The 19025-nt window shown below is 43.1% G+C and overlaps 1 protein-coding gene across 5 annotated transcripts in view; it reads right to left on the bottom strand.

Moving 5' to 3' along the window:
* The window catches only part of PCYT1B (phosphate cytidylyltransferase 1B, choline), a 155810-nt gene that overhangs the window by 86765 nt on the left and 50020 nt on the right, over nt 1-19025 (bottom strand). For 4 of the 5 annotated variants that reach the window (XM_067023660.1, XM_059050643.2, XM_067023662.1 and 1 more), the window contains exon 2: nt 7039-7138. In XM_067023660.1, coding sequence (XP_066879761.1) covers nt 7039-7138 — 100 coding nt within the window. Of the gene's footprint in view, nt 1-7038; nt 7139-7617; nt 7757-19025 lie in introns of those variants that run through there. The other variant, XM_067023661.1, reaches the window with a different exon arrangement.

The following is a 19025-nucleotide window of genomic DNA, read 5'->3' as shown; positions in this document are numbered from 1 at the left end:
CACCATTTACAAGAGCCAAGACATGGAAGCAACCTAAATGTCCATCAGATGAATGGATAAAGAAGATGTGGTACATATATACAATGGAATATTACTCAGCCATCAAAAAGAATGAAATAATGCCATTTGCAGCAACATGGATGGACCTAGAGATGATCACACTAAGCGAAGTAAGTCAGACAGAGAAAGACAAATACCATGCACATGGAATCTAAAATACAATACAAATCAACACATCTACAAAACAAAAACAGACTCACAGATATAGGGAACAGACTTGTGGTTGCCAAGGGGGAGGAGGGGTAGGGAAGGGAAGGAATGGGAGTTTGGGAGTAGCAGAGGCAAATTATTATATATAGGATGGATAAACAACAAGGTCCTACTGTATAGCACAGGGAACTATATTCAGTATCCTGTGACAAACCATAATGGAAAAGAATATGAAAAAATATATATATATGTATAACTGAGTCACTTTGCTGTACAGAAGAAATTAACACAACCTTGTAAATCAACTATACTTCAATAAAAAAAATTTTTTTTAAAGGTGCCAGTTCTGGGACTTCTCTGGTGGCGCAGTGGTTAAGCATCTGCCTGCCAATGCAGGGGACACAAGTTCGAACCCTGGTCCAGGAAGATTCCACGTGCCGTGGAGCAACTAAGCCCGTGCACCACAACTACGAAGCCTGCGCTCTAGAGCCCGCAAGCCACCACTACTGAGCCCATGTGCCACAATTCCGGAAGCCCACGCGTCTAGAGCCCATGCTCCGCAACAGGAGAAGCCACCGCTATGAGAAGATCCCACATACTGCAGAGCAACTAAGCCTGTGCGCCACAACTACTGAGCCTGCGCTCTAGAGCCCGCGAGCCACAACTACTGAGCCCACGTGCCACAACTACTGAAGCCTGTGTACCTAGAGCTCATGCTCTGCAATAAGAGAAGCCACTGCAATGAGAAGCCCGTGCACCGCAACGAAGAGTAGCCCCCGCTTGCCGCAACTAGAGGAAGCCCACGTGCAGCAACGAAGACCCAACACAGCCAAAAATAAATTAATTAATTAACTTTAAAAAAAAGGTGCCAGTTCCAATTGCTCTACTGTGCTCCTTCTCTTGAGGTTCATCACCCTCTGACCTCACAGATGAGGTCCAGGAGCTAAAAGCTATGGGCAGCCTCTTTTAGAATTTATACAGCAGCCCCTGTTTGGGCAGACCTAAGACCGTGAAACATAATGTAGGCAATTGTATGAAGTCATAAAATGGGCTAGAGAAGGAGTTAGTGAAAGACTTCAGTTGCAACTATAATCTTGAAGCACATTATGAACCCCCAATACAGGTCTCTTTTGTCTTTTTGAAGGGATTTTCAAGACGGCGCCACAGAAAGGTAATTGCTTACTAGTCTTGAAAACTACCAAACATTTCAAAAAAGTAATGATGTTTTTCTTTTCTTAAATAATAGTCAAATAGCAAGATATTTTTAAAACTCTGTGAGCTTCTCTAGTAACAGTACAATGCTCCAACAATTATATTTAGATAATCTCCATGACACTCCTTCCAACCACTACCAAGAGTTACTTTTCTTTTTTCAACATCTTTATTGGAGTATAATTGCTCTACAGTGGTGCATTAGCTTCTGCTGCATAACAAAGTGAATCAGCCATACGTATACACATATCCCCTCCCTCTTGCGTCTCCCTCCCACCCTCCCCATCCCACCCCTCTAGGTGATCACAAAGCTGATCTCCCTGTGCTATGCGGCTGCTTCCCACTAGCTAGCTATTTTACATTTGGTAGTGTATATATGCCATGCCACTCTCTCACTTCATCCCAGCTTACCCTTCCCACCCCCCTGTGTCCTCAAGTCCACTCTCCAAAGAAGATATACAGATTGCCAACAAACACATGAAAGGATGCTCAACATCACTAATCATTAGAGAAATGCAAATCAAAACTACAATGAGGTATCACCTCACACCAGTCACAGTGGCCATCATAAAGAAATCTACAAACAATAAATGCTGGAGAGGGTGTGGAGAAAAGGGAACCCTCCTGCACTGTTGGTGGGAACGTACATTGATACAGCCACTATGGAGAACAGTATGGAGGTTCCTTAAAAAACTACAAACAGAACTACCACATGACCCAGCAATCCCACTACTGGGCATATACCGTGGGAAAACCATAATTCAAAAAGAGTCATGTAGCAAAACGTTCACGGCAGCTCTATTTACAATAGCCAACAGTTACTCTTAAGGAGTGGTTCTTGCAGTGTGGTCCCATGACAGGCAGCATCAGCATCACCCGGGAACTTGTTAGACATGCAAATGCTTGAGACCCACCCAGACCTACCGAATCGGAAACTCTGGGGGTGGAGGCCAGCGCTCAGTTTTAGCAAGGCCTCCAGCGGATGCTAAGCAAGTTAAAGTTTGAGGACCACTGCTGTAATGAAACAGAGATTATCAGAGTGTGGTCTAAGACGAATACGTGCCTTGTAAGAAATCAAAGAACCAACTTCTTGTCACATTTTAACACTGATGTTAGAAGTTCTAAATAAAGGAATTTCTAACAGAAGTTCCCTCGGCCAGATGCCCACCAACATCCCAAATTCTCCTGGATAACTTCCCAGTGTCATCACCTGAGATAAGAGGGGAGAATTTCTGAGAATAGTAGTTCACCTTTCTTCCAGCTCACGCCTCCTGTAGTGACCTGTGCTACCCAGAGCCCACCACACGGGTATTTCAATATGCACCACCAATCTTATTCTAGCCAGATTCTCGGGCTTTAAACCGCATGGCGGTTAGACAGCCTACAGGTGCCCGATCCCACCCAAGCAGGCTGCATCAGGTCAAACTCTCTCGGATTCTATCTCCAAAAGATGAGCTCCTTCTGTTGTCCCAAACTTTCATTCATTCGTTCATTCATTCAGTCATTCACTCACCAAGTGTTTACTGAGCATACAGTACTTCTGTAGGTGCTGGTGAAACAGCAGTGGGCATGAAGACAGCCCCGCCACTACAGAAGATCACAGCTTCCATCTGTCTTGTTCACACACCTGCCACCCTCCGGTTCGAAGTCTGAGCAAGTTCTCATCGAGCTCCATGGGCTGCTGTGGCACATGCTCCACAGGGCAATCCGTTGTAGTGGACAAAGCAGGGGTATGAGGTGAAAGGGACATGAGATCGAATCCCAGCTCAACCCAGTCAGCTAGGACGTCTGACAAACTACTTTTCAGTTCTCCAAGTCTCATTTGCCTTGTCGGCAAATACCCACCTCACCCAGTTTTTGCAAAGACTAAATAGAGTACATACAGGGCGTAGCAGCCAGCAGATGGAGAGTAAGTTCAAATCCCCTTTCCTTTCACTCAGAAAAGTAGGATCCTTTTCAGTTCGGGTCTAAAGCTCATCCTTTAACGTGAGGTCGAATCTGCTCTCTTCATAACCACGTGGACTTTCATTGCATCTTTTAGATTTACTGCTGGGTCACCGTTTCTCAGGGTATGATCTGTAGACCACCAACTTCAGAATCACCTGGGCTATTTGTTTAAAATGTAGATGCCGGGCTTCCCTGGTGGCGCAGTGGTTGAGAGTCCGCCTGCCGATGCGGGAGACACGGGTTCGTGCCCTGGTCCGGGAGGATCCCACATGCCGCGGAGCAACTGGGCCCGTGAGCCATGGCCGCTGGGCCTGTGCGTCCGGAGCCTGTGCTCCGCAACGGGAGAGGCCACAACAGTGAGAGGCCCGCATAACGAAAAAATAAAAAAAATAAAAAAAAAATAAAAATAAAAATAAAAAATAAAATGTAGATGCCTAGGCCCCATCCCAGATTTAGGGGTGAAGGAGAGCGAGCAAAACAATCTGCTTCTTACAAACTTACCGGGTGATTCTTTCCATGCTGGTTTAGCTGCTCTCAACTACCTCCTCAAGCCTCTTCTTGCCTTTCTCCCAAGAAGTCTCTACAAAGCTTACTAACTCTGCCTGCTCTGCTCCTCACTTCACTCCCTCCAAGCTATTCTTAAAGGGGAAGCAGGGTGTCATGGCCAACAGATCAAGCTCGAGCACATACAGGTTTGAGATCAAATCCCAGCTTTACCACTTACCAATAGTTCTGAAAGTGTGGTTCCCCAGCAGCAGCCTCACCTGGGAACTTCTTAGAGACGCAAATTCTTGGGCCTCACCCCTGTTGGACTGTATCAGGGGGCAAGGCCCAGCCACCTGTGTTTTAACAAGCCCTCTAGGTTATTCTGAGGCAGATTCAAATGTGAGAACCACTGCCACTTACTAGCTAAATGATCTTCTGCAGATTCACAGCTTCTCTAAAGCCTTCATTTCCTCATCTGTGAAATACTAAAAGTACCAACCACGTAGAGTTGTGACAGTAAAATGACAATACAGATAAAGAGCTTAGCACATAGAAAGCACTTAATAAATACCTGCTGTTATTATTAAGCAAACTGTCCTTTGTCCCATGGACTCTATAACATTTGGGATGTTTGGTTTTTTGCAATGGTGAGTAGAAACCATCAAATTATGCCATCTTAAATGGCTCAAGGCTTACCTGCTGGACTAGTCTTATTTTTCACTCCATCCCAATCGACTGGAACGCCACTCATTTATTCCCTATCTCTGTGCCCTCACTGTTCCCGTCCCACTTGCCCCGAATACCCTTCCATTTTCTGCCCACAAAGTACAAATCTTACTTCTCCCAAAAGGATCAGCTCAGGTCTGGAACCAGGTCTTGCCTGACTGTTCAAAGCCAAATGAATCTGCCCTTCTTAAAATTGTCAGTTACCATCTGTGCTGCAGGATTTAACCCCTAAGCACATGCATGCATGCTACTGGTGGGTGTTTATCTCCTATCTAGCTGTCTTGTCTCTTTAATTATAGTGAAAGCTCTTGGGAAACAGAGATGGTACCTTATAGTTCTTTTTAAATCTCTTCGCTCACCATCTCTGGTATAGGCTAAAGGATTGAAAGAATAAATTCCTCAAGCAGAGCCCAGGCACTTTAATTTAAGGCACATTTGGAGAAACTGTTTTAAAACACAGACATTGGACTTCAGACTATACTACAAAGCTACAGTAATCAAGACAGTATGGTACTGGCACAAAAACAGAAGTATAGATCAGCAGAATAGGATAGAAAACCAGGAGATAAACCCACACACATATGGTCACCTTATTTTTGGTAAAGGAGACAAGAGTATACAATGGAGAAAAGACAGCCTCTTCAATAAGTGGTGCTGGGAAAACTGGACAGCTACATGTAAAAGAATGAAATTAGAACACTCCCTAACACCATACACAAATATAAACTCAAAATGGATTAAAGACCTAAATGTAAGGCCAGACACTATCAAACTCTTAGAGGAAAACATAGGCAGAACACTCTATGACATAAATCACAGCAAGATCCTTTTTGACCCATCTCCTAGAGAAATCGAAATAAAAACAAAAATAAACAAATGGGACCTAATCAAACTTAAAAGCTTTTGCACAGCAAAGGAAACCATAAACAAGACCAAAAGACAACCCTCAGAATGGGAGAAAATAGTTGCAAATGAAACAAGTGACAAAGGATTAATCTCCAAAATATACAAGCAGCTCATGCAGCTCAATATCAAAAAAACAAACAACCCAATCCAAGAATGGGCAGAAGACTTAAATAGACACTTCTCCAAAGAAGGCATACAGATTGCCAACAAACACAAGAAAAGCTGCTCAACATCACTAATCCTTAGAGAAATGCAAATCAAAACTATAATGAGGTATCATCTCACACCAGTCACAATGGCCATCATCAAAAAATCTACAAACAACAAATACTGGGGAGGGTGTGGAGAAAAGGGTGTGTGCACTGTTGGTGGGAATGTAAATTGATACAGCCACTATGGAGAACAGTATGGAGGTTCTTTAAAAAACTAAAAATAGAACGACCATATGACCCAGCAATCCCACTACTGGGCATATACCCTGAGAAAACCATAATTCAAAAAGAGTCACGTACCACAGTGTTCATTGCATCTCTATTTACAATAGCCAGGACATGGAAGCAACCTAAGTGTTCATCGACAGAGGAATAGATAAAGAAGATGTGGCACATATATACAATGGAATATTACTCAGCCTTAAGAAGAAATGAAATTGAGTTATTTGTAGTGAGGTGTGTGGACCTAGAGTCTATCGTATGGAGTGAAGTAAGTCAGAAAAAGAAAAACAAATACCGTATGCTAACACTCATACATGGAATCTAAAAAAAAAAAAGTGGTTCTGATGAGCCTAGGGGAAGGACAGGAATAAAGACACAGATGTAGAGAATGGACTAGAGGACACGGGGAGGGGGAAGGGTAAACTGGGACATAGTAAGAGAGTGGCATGGACATATATACACTACCAAATGTAAAATAGATAGCTAGTGGGAAGCAGCCGCATAGCACAGGGAGATCAGCTCGGTGCTTTGCGACCACCTAGAGGGGTGGGATAGGGAGGGTGGGAGGGAGACACAAGAGGGAGGGGATATGGGCATATATGTGTACGTATAGCTGATTCACTCTGTTATACAGCAGAAGCTAACACACCACTGTAAAGCAATTATACTCCAATAAAGATGTTTTGAAAACACAGATTTTTAAGAATGATAATAATTAGAGTAGCATAGGTTTGTCTACGACTTCACAGTTTAAAAAAAATGCTATGGTACTTTTAACGCAATCTAGTTGTCACAAAAACCTTGTGAAGCAGGTACCACTGGCCCTGTTTGCACATGAGGAAACAGATTCAGATTGTTCTCATGACTCGCTCAAGGCAGTAGAATGACTAAATGGCAGCGCTTGGGCTCCAACTCCTGTATCCCACGGCAGCTTTCCCTTGGCTACTTTTGCTTGGTCTAGTTTATCGCCGTCGGTGTTTACCCTTCTGGCACTGTGCTGTCATCTCTAAATTCATCTCTCCAATTCAAAGCCAGTGCTGCTCAAATAATGATGGCCTTTCTGCCACTTGAGAAGTCAGGACAGGGCCCGTCCGGAGAACAAAAAGTATAGCCTCACCTGGTGTTCCTAAGCGGGCCTGAGCAATGGTCAGTTTCTCATGGGGTGCTTGGCACTGGCAGCTGGTTTCATCTGCAAATGGGGCAGGTGCAGTCAGGGTCTAGAAGGGAAAAAGAAAAAGGGAATATAGTCTGACAAACTTTCCTTTGGCACGAAGTTCCCCTGAAGTTTTATTTCTGGTGGCTACGCGCATGTGATTAAGTAGAAGATATCTGCTGAGTCTTTTGGAGAAATACTGTACTTTTAGAAATAGAAACGGACGCTGTCACTGAGACCTTTTTTTTTTGAACGATGCTTCAGAAATAAGAGCTCCTCAGTGTGTACTATCTGCCAGGTACCAGATGTGGTGCTCTGGACACGTTCTCTCTCCCGGGTCCCACGATGGCTAGCTACTGCTCTCCTCCTATAGGCATTCTATCCTTCTACAGTGCAGGATAATACCATCTCTATATCACAGAAAAGGAAACTGAGGCTTAGCAGGATTAAGAAATATGCTAAGTCATGCCCCTGGAAAGTCACAATGCTCAGCTTTGAGCATTTCACCGACAACGAGGGCAGACTTCAAACATTCAGACTTACCCACACCCGGGGGTACTCGGCTGGAAGGAATGCCATAGTCAGGAGTGTGGCAGACATCTGTATTTCACACACAGCGGCCTGGCCAATCACAAACTCTGACGTCTCCTTAGCGCAAAGGCCAAAGCCGTTATCTGTGCCCGGTTGGGGGGGGGGTGCCTAAAAGCACAGCATTTCTGGCGGGCTGCAGATAACTGCTCCTCTGGTAGCTCCCACAGCCACCAACGGCTGGAGGCCCCGCCCCAGGCAGCTTGCGCTGGGGCTCTGAGGAGCGCTGTCAGGGAGATGTAGTCACTTGGAAGCTTGCCCAGGAAGTGGCTCTGCATTTTTGAGTCAGCCTCTTAAAATGAAAACCTCACTCTCTCTAGACAGAGGAAGACAAAGCGAGCAGTATTTTTGTAAACAGGGCAAATGCCATCCCGAAATCGATCTGTAGTCTTTGAACCATGTCCTTACCGTGGTCATCGCTACATCATCTTTAGTATTTTTAAAGCTAAAGGTGACGAGTCACTGTGAACATACTGTTGCACGCATACTCATATTGTTGCATGAATTATTTCTTAGAGATAGACACAGGTGTTCCTTAACTTGGGAAGACTCGACTGAAGAATGATCCACATATGTGACGGGGGGGGGGGGCTATGGCCCACTTCTGCCATTCATTGACTCATTCACTCATTCACTCACTCATTCAAATATACGTCAGGCACTATCTTAGAACTGGGGATAGAAGCATGGAGAAGACCAGTCCCTATCCTGGAGTAGCCCCTATTCTCCTCTGCCCTGCCAAGAAGCCGTCCTGCCCTGTACCCACCCTCTCCCCACTGGAGCACCTTCCACCCTGGCGGCTGGAGTCCTGCCCCACAGTTCTCCGGAGACCTCCCGGTTGCCTGAGACTTTCTTAAGCCACGCTCTTCCATTCAGGACGCTGAAAGCAAGCCAAGACTTGAGACATGTATTCTGGAAATCTGAGTCCGTTATTGGTTCTCTTTCACCTACTGTAAGGTGACCTTGTGGGCCGTGATGGGCTAGAGCAGTGTCTGTGATGTAACAAAGGGGTTCAGGTGCAGTCAGGAGACCAGCGGCTCTGTAGCCTCAAAATGGGGGTTCCAATTCTCTTTCCAGCACTTCAAGCCTATGTGTTCTAATTTGGCTCTCCTAGTTGAAAGGAACTGATACTAGGGACTTCCCTGCTGGTCCAGTGGTTAAGACTCCACCCTTCCAATGCAGGGGGCGCGGATTCACTCTCTGGTTGGGGAACTAAGATCCCACATGCTGTGTGGCATTGGCCAAAAAATAAAAATAAAATAAAATAAGTAGAAGGTAGAAGAAAGAAATTTTAAAATAAATAAAAATTTTTTTTAAAAGAAAGGAACTGATACTAAACGTAGCTGAAGAGATATAAGATTGTTTTATGGCTACCCTGGCACAGAAACTGTGGGGGTGAAAGGAGGAAAGGGGCAGCGGATTAGCCCCAGAGCGCTCTGCATCAACCTGGCTGCTCCCGTTCTGATTACTCTATGTCCTTCTACTACGTTACAGTCTCTGCCTTCTCCTCCCTGATAAACTTCAGCTTGAATATGGCCCATCCCAGCTTTCCCAGCCTCCCTTCCCAAGCTTCATTCAGCAACTTTGCGTTGAGCCTTTCAGCCCCAGTTCCTGCTCCTACCAACTTTCTGCTTCTTTCCATCTTTTCCAATTCAAATTCCTAAAGGAAGATCAGATTGGCCAAGCTCATCGTTTCAAACCAGGCCACAACCAGGACTGGCTGGCACTGAGTCCGGTGCCACCTGGGGAAGGAAGGAGGAGTGGCAAGGAAGGTCATGGGTGGCCTGTCACTGCCTCTTTAGCAGGGGCTGCCTTTGGGGCAAGAAATGTATCTGACTTTGTGTGTTCTTGAAAGGCAGCTCCTCAACTTAGTTGAAACTCAGTTTTATCTGTAAAATCGGTACCTATCTTGTAGGGTTGCTGTGAAAAATAGGGATCATGTATGTAAAGTAGCTGGTACTCAGTGACCTGGAGCAACTTTTAGTGCTTCTATTAGTGTTCATTATTATATGTCATAATATATAGTACTATATATTATGATAATTATATCTATTGTGTAGTTCCCCATTGAAACAAGCAAACTGACTCCTGATTGAACTTTTAGGACACAACTCAAATAGGTAAATGAATTGGCAGATGCGGTTAGCTTATATTAATGACTGATTAACCTTTAATCTATGTGGACAGTGACTCTTTTTCACAGGATCTGAAATAAATTACTAATTGGAGAACTTTTATGTGCTAGTCACAAACTTTATTAAAGATATAAGGTGTTGCCATTTTCCAAGAAAGCCGTATTCTAGAGAGTGTCAAATCTGGTCATTAAAGTTGTAAAGCAACAGTAGTTACTCAAAGGTGAAAAAAGGTTTATATGCACTGTGCATTTTGTTCTTAATTATTGTGGCCTAGAAGTAGGAAAATGGGAGAAGCAAAGAGATGGAAAGCAGAGAATATCCCTAAGTGTCCTTGTGAATCTGTATCATTAACAGCAGTTGACATGGAGAAGGGACATTTCTTGTTAGGTATAAGGCACTGTGCTTAGAATGGGGAGAATGTACAAATAAATGAGTCACAGCCTTGTTCTCTAGAACACTGCCTTCCATAATGAGGCAGAACACTTCCTGAGCTGAGATTCAAGCTCTGCATTCAGGAAGACTTTGCTTAAGGCCCAGCTACCATCAACCAGCCCTGTGATCGGAGACAGCATTTTTTCAGCCTAAACATCCCAGTACTCCTCCTCCTCCGAGCCAGAGCAAATCATTTGATTTAGAAGGAATTCTATGCTACCAAGTTGTCTCCTCCACCTACAAAGGGCAGACCAACCTCAGAGCAAAATGGGATTAAGAGAGCCAGAGGCTCCAGAGACGGACAGGGACTGGTCCAACCTGGCCTCCAGGCTCTACACCAGCCTTCAGGGGACCCAGGCCCTCATTTATTCCTCACCGTTTGCCAGAGCTGGAATGGTTGCAGGGATCCTCTCGCCTAGGCCCTACATAAGACATAAAACTGAGGCCCAATAACATAACGTAAAAATCTTTAAGTGCCTGCTTAGTGCCATGAATCCGTCTATATGCTATCAAATGTATTAGCTCATTTGATTTATACCACAACTATGTGAGGCAGGTACTGCCTCCACTGAACTGTAAAGGACCTGTCTTCAACAGGGACACCAAGTGGCAGCAAGAAGCAACAGCAGTGGTAGATCCCTCAGGCTCAGTTACCTTTTTGGCTTCCTTTGAACTGAGGACACACTAGGATTCCTAGACAATTAGGATAAAGGGGCCTCAAAAAGGAGATACTGCACTTCCTGCTAATTAGAAAAGTGAGGGGGGCAAACAATTAATTGAAAAAACAAAAGCGTGGGACCATATTTTTACTCAGACTTAGTGAAGTAGGTCAGATGACTTACATATAAACAAGCCTCAACTTAGACTCCAAATCACCAGATCACACAGTCGAGTGTTTACCGGCACATGCTATGTGTTTCATATGATGCTAGATGTTTGTCGGGTGGATAAGTCAGGGAAGGAAATAGGAAAGGGAAAAACAGAATTGGCTCTGGGGCAGCAATCCTCAAAGGCGAAAAGTGGCCTGTTTAGAATGGGAGAAGGTATTAGTTTAAAAAGGCATATTCAATTTTTAGTAATTTTACATATGGGGAAAAAACTCTACCCTTTTCAACCTACAAGTCATAGAAATTAAGCCTCTTGACTGGTAGAGATCATCAGAGGATAGACTATGCCGCCCTAGGAAGCCATATTCCAAATTTGGGGACAGAGAGGCCCATGAAATTTTTATGTTTATTAGAAGAGAGTGAGGATTTTAAAGGGTTAAGAAACCCTAGCCGGGACTTCCCTGGCGGTCCAGTGGTTAAGACTCAGTGCTCCCAGTGCAGGAGGCACAGGTTCAGTCCCTAGTTGGGGAACTAACATCCCACATGCTACAGGGCACAGCCGAAAAATAAGCCCTGGCCCAGAGCCCTGGACTTCACATGTACAAAGCCCTTGCCAGGCCACAGACTTAGACCTAGACTGCAAGAAAACTTCTTTCTACCTAATTTAAGATTTCACAACACCCAGTCATTGCAGGTGAACATGTTGCCTATTTGTCACGCAAGTTCTGGTTATGTAAACGACATGGTAGTACCATACCAAAGCCGTATACCCGTTGAGCTTTTATTATTATTATTATTATTATTATTATTTTTTTTTTTTTGGCGGTATGCGGGCCTCTCACTGTTGTGGCCTCTCCCGTTGCGGAGCACAGGCTCCGGACGCGCAGGCCTGGTGGCCATGGCTCACGGGCTTAGTTGCTCCGCGGCATGTGGGATCTTCCCGGACCGGGGCACGAACCCGCGTCCCCTGCATCGGCAGGCGGATTCTCAACCACTGCGCCACCAGGGAAGCCCTCCCGTTGAGCTTATAAAGGGAGAAGATTAGATACTGGGCATTTCATTTGCAGAATATGTTCAACTGGACATTGTCAAATATTTACTTAAAACAAAAGGTATTAGGCACTATATAAAATAGACAGTACAAACATGACTTGAGTGCAAAAATGGTCGGCAGAACCTCTATTTATGCAATAGGCATCCGTGACTGACGACTGGATCAATCAGACAGCAAGCTAATCAACCAATCAGAACTTAGCATAGTACTGCTGATGGTGACAGGCCAACTGCAGAGTTGCTTGTTTAAGCTAAGTTATTTATTTATTTATTTATGGCTGAGTTGGGTCTTTGTTGCTGCGCATGGGCTTTCTGTAGTTGTGGCACGTGGGCTTCGCATCGTCGTGGCTTCTCTTGTCGCAGAGCACGGGCTCTAGGCATGCGGGCTTCGGTAGTTACAGCATATGGGCTCAGTAGTTGTGGCTCGCGGGCCGTAGAGCACAAGCTCAGTAGTTGTGGCGCATGGTCTTAGTTGCTCCACGGCATGTAGGATCCTCCCGGACCAGGCTCCAACCCAGGTCCCCTGCATTGACAGGAGGATTCTTAACCACTGCATCACCAGCAAAGCCCCAAAGCTAAGCTCTTTTTAACTACAGTGAGGCTCTCCAGTCAGACAGGCCTGAGTTCAAATCCTACTTCCATAAATCAATGGCCATTTGATTTTTTAAAAATATTTTTTTAAATATTTATTTATTTTTGGCTGCATTGGGTCTTCGTTGCTGCGTGCAGGCTTTCTCTCGTTGCGGCGAGCGGGGGCTACTCTTCGTTGCAGTGTGCGGCCTTCTCATTGCGGTGGTTTCTCTTGTCGCAGAGCACGGGCTCTAGGCGCGCAGGCCTCAGTAGCTGTAGCACGTGAGTTCCATAGTTGTGGCTCTCGGGCCTAGAGCACAGGGCTCAGTAGTTGTGGCGCCCGGGCTTAGTTGCTCTGCGGCACGTGGGATCTTCCCGGACCAGGGCTGGAACCCATGTCCCCTGCATTGGCAGGCGGATTCTTAACTACTGCGCCACCAGGGAAGCCAGCTCCAGTCATTTAATTTTGTAAATGTGAGTTTTAGAAAACTGCTGGTTCTTAACCTCTCTAACCTTCAGTATCCTCATCTATAAAAGGACGATAATAAAATGATCTATCTCATGAAGCTGCTGTGAGGAGTAAATGAAATGACATATGTGCGATTGATTTCTTCCTTCTGCCTCTCCAGAATCTACTTTTTCCTCCCCTTATCTACTCCTCTCTGTATGGCTTTCTGTATGGACTGCACCAGTGAGTTCCCTTGCCTTCCCGCCTCCAGTTGGGTTGGGTCCGTGGGAAGCATGCAAAACGCTGGAGGGTAGGACAAGAATGAGTCCAGGATACTCATCTCCCCGGCATCCTCCCTGATAGGAAGCCACAGCTCCATGAGGTTCTGGTAACCACATTCTCCCCCTGCCCCTTCATGTCTAGGAGTGGCAACCCCCAAGTGTCCCTAGGCCTCAGGTACCATACTATGCCTTGACACTGCCTTAAACTCTGCCCATGGCTTTGTAGATGGTCCCTTTGTTAACCTCTCTTCAAATTTCCCCTTTACAGAAGGCCGTCTATGTCTCGACAAGGACTTGACTGATAGAGTACATATAACAGTCTGATGCCAGGCTCAATAAATTTAGCTAGCAAATGGTGATGAGGCATGTTAGAAGCACAGAAATCAATTGAAAAGTGAATTACCCATAGTTAATAAAGCCGTAACTGTCTCAAGAATGTCTTCCAGCTGGAAAGACTTTTACGACAGAACATTTTAGCCAGGATATGCAAGAGACAAGAGCAGGACTTCGGAAAGAATCTACTTCTCCCACGGAGGGCTTTTGCTTCAGGACGGGCCAGCTTTAGAAATGCAAAATCAGAAACACGAAAAGGTGGCACAAAACTCTTCCCTCAGTCTCATGCTGTCAGGTCTGTATTTATCCGTCACTGAATATATATTTTTTAAGGCCTGATTTTATTTGGGATCAGAATATTAGTCTTTTGAAAATAGAGAGGAAAGAAACAGTAGAACTTAGAGTTGACCAGAGGCCCAACACATATGAATCACTGGAGTCTTGGACTGTGTTACTGACGACGTAGAATCTCAGATCAGGCAGGTGGTGCAAAGCCTCGACAGATGCCAGTGGAGCAGAGGAAAAGGAGACCCAGTACACGGCTCAGCACCAAGAAATATCCATTTTTCATTTAGCTAAGTATGGTACGCACATATTATGAAGTAATAGGCACCATGAAAAACAGCAAGACAGATACAACTGCACAGACAGGGAACGATTTTGAAGACATTTTGTTCAATGCAGAAAGCAAGTCACAAAACAATATGCCTACTACGTATACATGTTATATAGTATAATGTCATTTATGGATAAAGAGAGAAAGAACTAGGTAATTGTGTAGAAATAGTTTAGAACTGTGCTGTCCAATGCCTAGCATTAACTGTATGTAGCAATTTAAATTCAAGTTATGATTAAATTTATATGAAACAAGTCAGTTTCTCAGTCCCACTAGCCACATTTCAAATGCTCAATAACCACGTTTGGCTAGTGGCTACTGTATTATCACAGATATAGAACATTCCAATCATCACAGAAAGTTCTATTGGACAACACTGGCCTAGAAAAATACACAACAAATTTTTAACTGGAGTTACCTCTGGGGAAGAAGACAGCATCACAAGAACAGACGAAAGAATGTTTTCATTGTTTACTCTGTATATATCTCTTATTTTGTTTACTTTTTACCATGAGAACACATTCATACAATGTGTCTAATTTTAAAATAAATTTAAAGAAATATTTCCTACCCTGTGAACTCAGAGATGCAGGAAATTTAACCAAGGATCAAGTGCCTTGAATGTAAGGGGGAAAAGCTATTTAACAGGAAATGAGTACTTTAAAAAAATAACAAGTATTATCCATAAACTCACTGTTAAATGACATTATTCCCAGGTATGTGGAATGTTTAAAACTCATTTGAGCTTTTAAAAGCCATTTAAGTTGGCTTCAGGCTTCCCTGGTGGCACAGTGGTTAAGAATATGCCTGCCAATGCAGGGGATACAGGTTCGAGCCCTCGTCCGGGAAGATCCCACACGCCGTGTAGCAACTAAGCCCATGCGCCACAACTACTGAGCCCACGTGCCACAACTACTGAAGTCTGCACGCCTAGAGCCCACGCTCCACAACAAGAAAAGCTACCACAATGAGAAGCCAGCACACTGCAACGAAGAGTAGCCCCTGCTCGTTGCAACCTGAGAAAGCGGGCATGCAGCAATGAAGACCCAGCACAGCCTAAAATAAATAAATTTTAAAAATAATAATAATAAAATAAATTGTCTTCATAGTATCCACCCATCATTTATTTTTCCAACAAACACTACTTGAGTTCTTGCTTTATTCCAGGCATTATTTTAGGTTCTGAGGATACAAAGGAGAACAAAACAGAAAAAAAAAAAAAAATCCTGCCCTTGTGATGCTTAAAGATGATAAACAACAAAAAAAGACTGTAAAATGTGTAGTATGTTAAAAGGAGATAAGTGTTATAGGAAGAAAATAAGGCAACAAAGGGAGAAAGGGTGTTAGGGGGTATAACTGTAAATAGGATAGTTAAGGAAGTTGATATATGTGTAAACATATAAAGGATCAATTGAGCCATGTGGTAAAAGAACACTCCAGGCAGAGAAAACAGCAAGTGCAAAGGCCCTGAGGCAGGAGCATGCCTGGCTTCTACCAGGAATAACAAGAAGGCCAGTAAGCCTGGAGGAAGTGAGCAAAAAAGAAAAGTAGTACGAAATACAGCCAGAGAGGTGAGGCTGAAGGAAGGCAATGGAAGGCACCCAGCGGTGTGGGGGTTTTAGGATGCTATAAAGACTGGCTTTCACTCTGAGGAGATGGGAACCATTAGCAAGTTTTGAACAGAGAGTGATATGATCTAATTAGTTTTAACAGGACAACCGGGCTGCTATATTGAGCACAAACTACAAGTCGTCAAAGGTAAAAGCAAGAAAACCCCTGAGACATCTGGTGGCATAACCAGGCAAGAGTAGATGGAGGCTGGGGCCAGGGTGAGGGATGGCAGTAGAAGTGGTAAGAAGTGGTCAGATTCTGGATAGATTCTCAATAAATAAAATTTGGAATTGATGGGATGTAGAGTGTGAAAGAATGAGAGGAGAAAGGATAACGCCAAAGTCACTGGCCTGAAGAACTGGAAAGATGGCGTTGCCATTCCCTACGATGAGGAGGACACTGGAAGCATAGGTTTGAGGGTGGGAGGGACAGGATGGGGAGATCGACAATTCCATTTCTGAACCTACTCTTTTATACAGATTTGTTTAATCTACAACAAATGAGGCAAGAATATACAATGGGGAAAAGACAACATCTTTAATAAACAATAATGGAAAAACTGGACAGCTACAGGCAAAAGAATCAAACTGGACTACTCTCTCACACCATACAGAAAAATAAATTCAAAATGGATTAAAGTCTTAAATATAAGACATGAAACCATAAGACTTGTACTAGAAAACACAGGCAGTATGCTCTTTGACACTGATCTTAGTAGTATTTGGGGTGGGGGGGTATGTCTTCTCAGGCAAGAGAAACAAAAGCAAAAATAAACAAATGGGACAACGTCACCCTCAACAGCTTTTGCACAGTGAGGGAAACTATCAACAAAATGAAAAGATCACCTACTGAATGGGAGAAGACATTTGCAAATGATATATCAAATAAGGGGTTAATATCCAAAATACACAAAGAACTCATACAACTCAACATCAAAAGAACAAACAACCCAATTAAAAAAATGGGCAGAGGATCTGAATAGACATTTTTCCAAAGAACACATTCAGATGGCCAACAGGCACATAAAAAGATGCCCAACATCGCTAATCATTAGGGAAATGCACATCAAAACCACAATGAGACAGCACCTTACACCTGTCAGAATGGCTATCATCAAAAAGAAAAAAAAACATGCGTTGGCAAAAATGTGGAGAAAGGGAATGCTTGTGTACTGTTGGTGGGAATGTAAGCTGGTGTAGCCACTATAGGAAACAGTATGGGGGTTCCTCAAAAAATTAAAAAGAGAGCCACTATATGATCCAGCAGTTCCACTTCTGGGTACATATTCAAAGAAAACAAAAACTAATTAGAAAAGATATACGGACCCCTATGCTCACTGCAGCCTTATTTACAATATAGCCAAGATACATAAGCAACCGAAGGGACCATCAATAGATGAATGGATAAAGAAGATGTGGTATGTATGTATACATGTAAATATATATAATATAAATATATGTGTATACATATATACACATATGTGTATACATACACACGCGTGCACATGTGCACAACGGAATATTACTCAGTCATAAAAAAAGAAGGAAATCTTGTCATCTGCAACAACATGGATGGATCTAGAAGGTTTTATGCTAAGGGAAATAAGTCAGACAGGGAAAGACAAATACTGTATGATTTCACTTATATATGGAATTTTAAAAAGAAATGAACAAACATAACATAACAGAGTTATAGATACACAGAACAAACAGGTGGTTGCCAAAGGAGAGGGGTGTGAGGGGAGGAAAGAAATAGGTGAGGGAGATTAAGAGGTACAAACTTCCAGTTGCAAAATAAATGAGTCATGGATATGAAATGTACAGTGTGGGGAATACAGTTAATAACTGCAATATCTTTCTATATTGACATATCATTTCTATGTTGACATATCATAACTAGACAGTGGTGATCATTCTGAAATGTACAGAGATATCAAATCACTACATTGTGTAACAGGAACGTAGTGTTGTAGGTCAATTATCCTTCAAAAACAAATAAACAAACTCATAGAAAAAGAGATCAGATTTGGTGTTACCAGCGGTGGTGGAGGGGGAAATCGGATGAAGGGGGTCAAAAGGTACAAACTTCCAGTTATAAGATAAGTAAGTATGAGGGATGTAATGTACAACATGATAAATATAATCAACACTGCTGTATGTTATATATGAAAGTTAGGAGAGTAAATCCTAGGAGTTCTCAACACAAGGAAAAACTTTTTTTCTATTTCTTTAATTTTGTATCTATCTATAGGAGATGACAAATGTTCACTAAACCTATTGTGATAATCATTTCATAACGTATGTAAGTCAAATCATTATGCTGTACACCTTAAACTTATAGTGTATATGTCAAGTATATCTCAATAAAACTAGAAGAAAAAAAGAGAATTTCACACATTTTATTTGACATGCCTATTAGATCTCCAAGTGGAGATGTCAGGTAGGCAGTTGGTTGTACAAGTCTGGAGTCTGGGACAGAGGACTAAGCTAGCAATACAGGTTAAGAAGCAATCAGAATATAAACGATATTTAAAACCACTAAACTAGATTCATTAATTCACCTAAGGGGGTGAGTGCAGGTTGAAGAGAGGTCCTGGTGGGCAGATGAGGAAACAACGTATATTTACGGCCTGTCTCCCCCAACTATTATGGAAACTCCAAGAAACAGGGACTAAGTCTGCTCTACTCACTACTATATCCCTACTTCCTAAGGCAGTACCTGGTGTATAAAATGTCCTCAATAAATATGTGTTGAATGGGGGAATTTAAAGTCACTGGAGAGAGAATGATTATGGATGAAGATTACTGATAAAGATTAAACTCACATAATAAAAAAAGAAATACACTTATCAATGTTCCATAACTTTTCTTATCATCATGATATATACTACTAGGAACTTGAGAAGATAAAGAGAGGAAGGCAAAACTTGTAAGAATTCTGTTTGCCAAATACAATCATTGTTAACATTTTCTACATTTCTTTTTCAAGCTTTCTGATAGGTTATATATACATTTTAACAACTTTGGAATCTTACTGCATGGACAGTTTTTTTCACTC

The sequence above is a fragment of the Kogia breviceps genome, chromosome X, assembly GCF_026419965.1.
Source record: "Kogia breviceps isolate mKogBre1 chromosome X, mKogBre1 haplotype 1, whole genome shotgun sequence".
Classification (NCBI taxonomy): Eukaryota; Metazoa; Chordata; class Mammalia; order Artiodactyla; family Physeteridae; genus Kogia; species Kogia breviceps.
The sequence above is the reverse complement of the archived record's forward strand: the minus strand, read 5'-3'. Positions and strand labels throughout refer to the sequence as shown.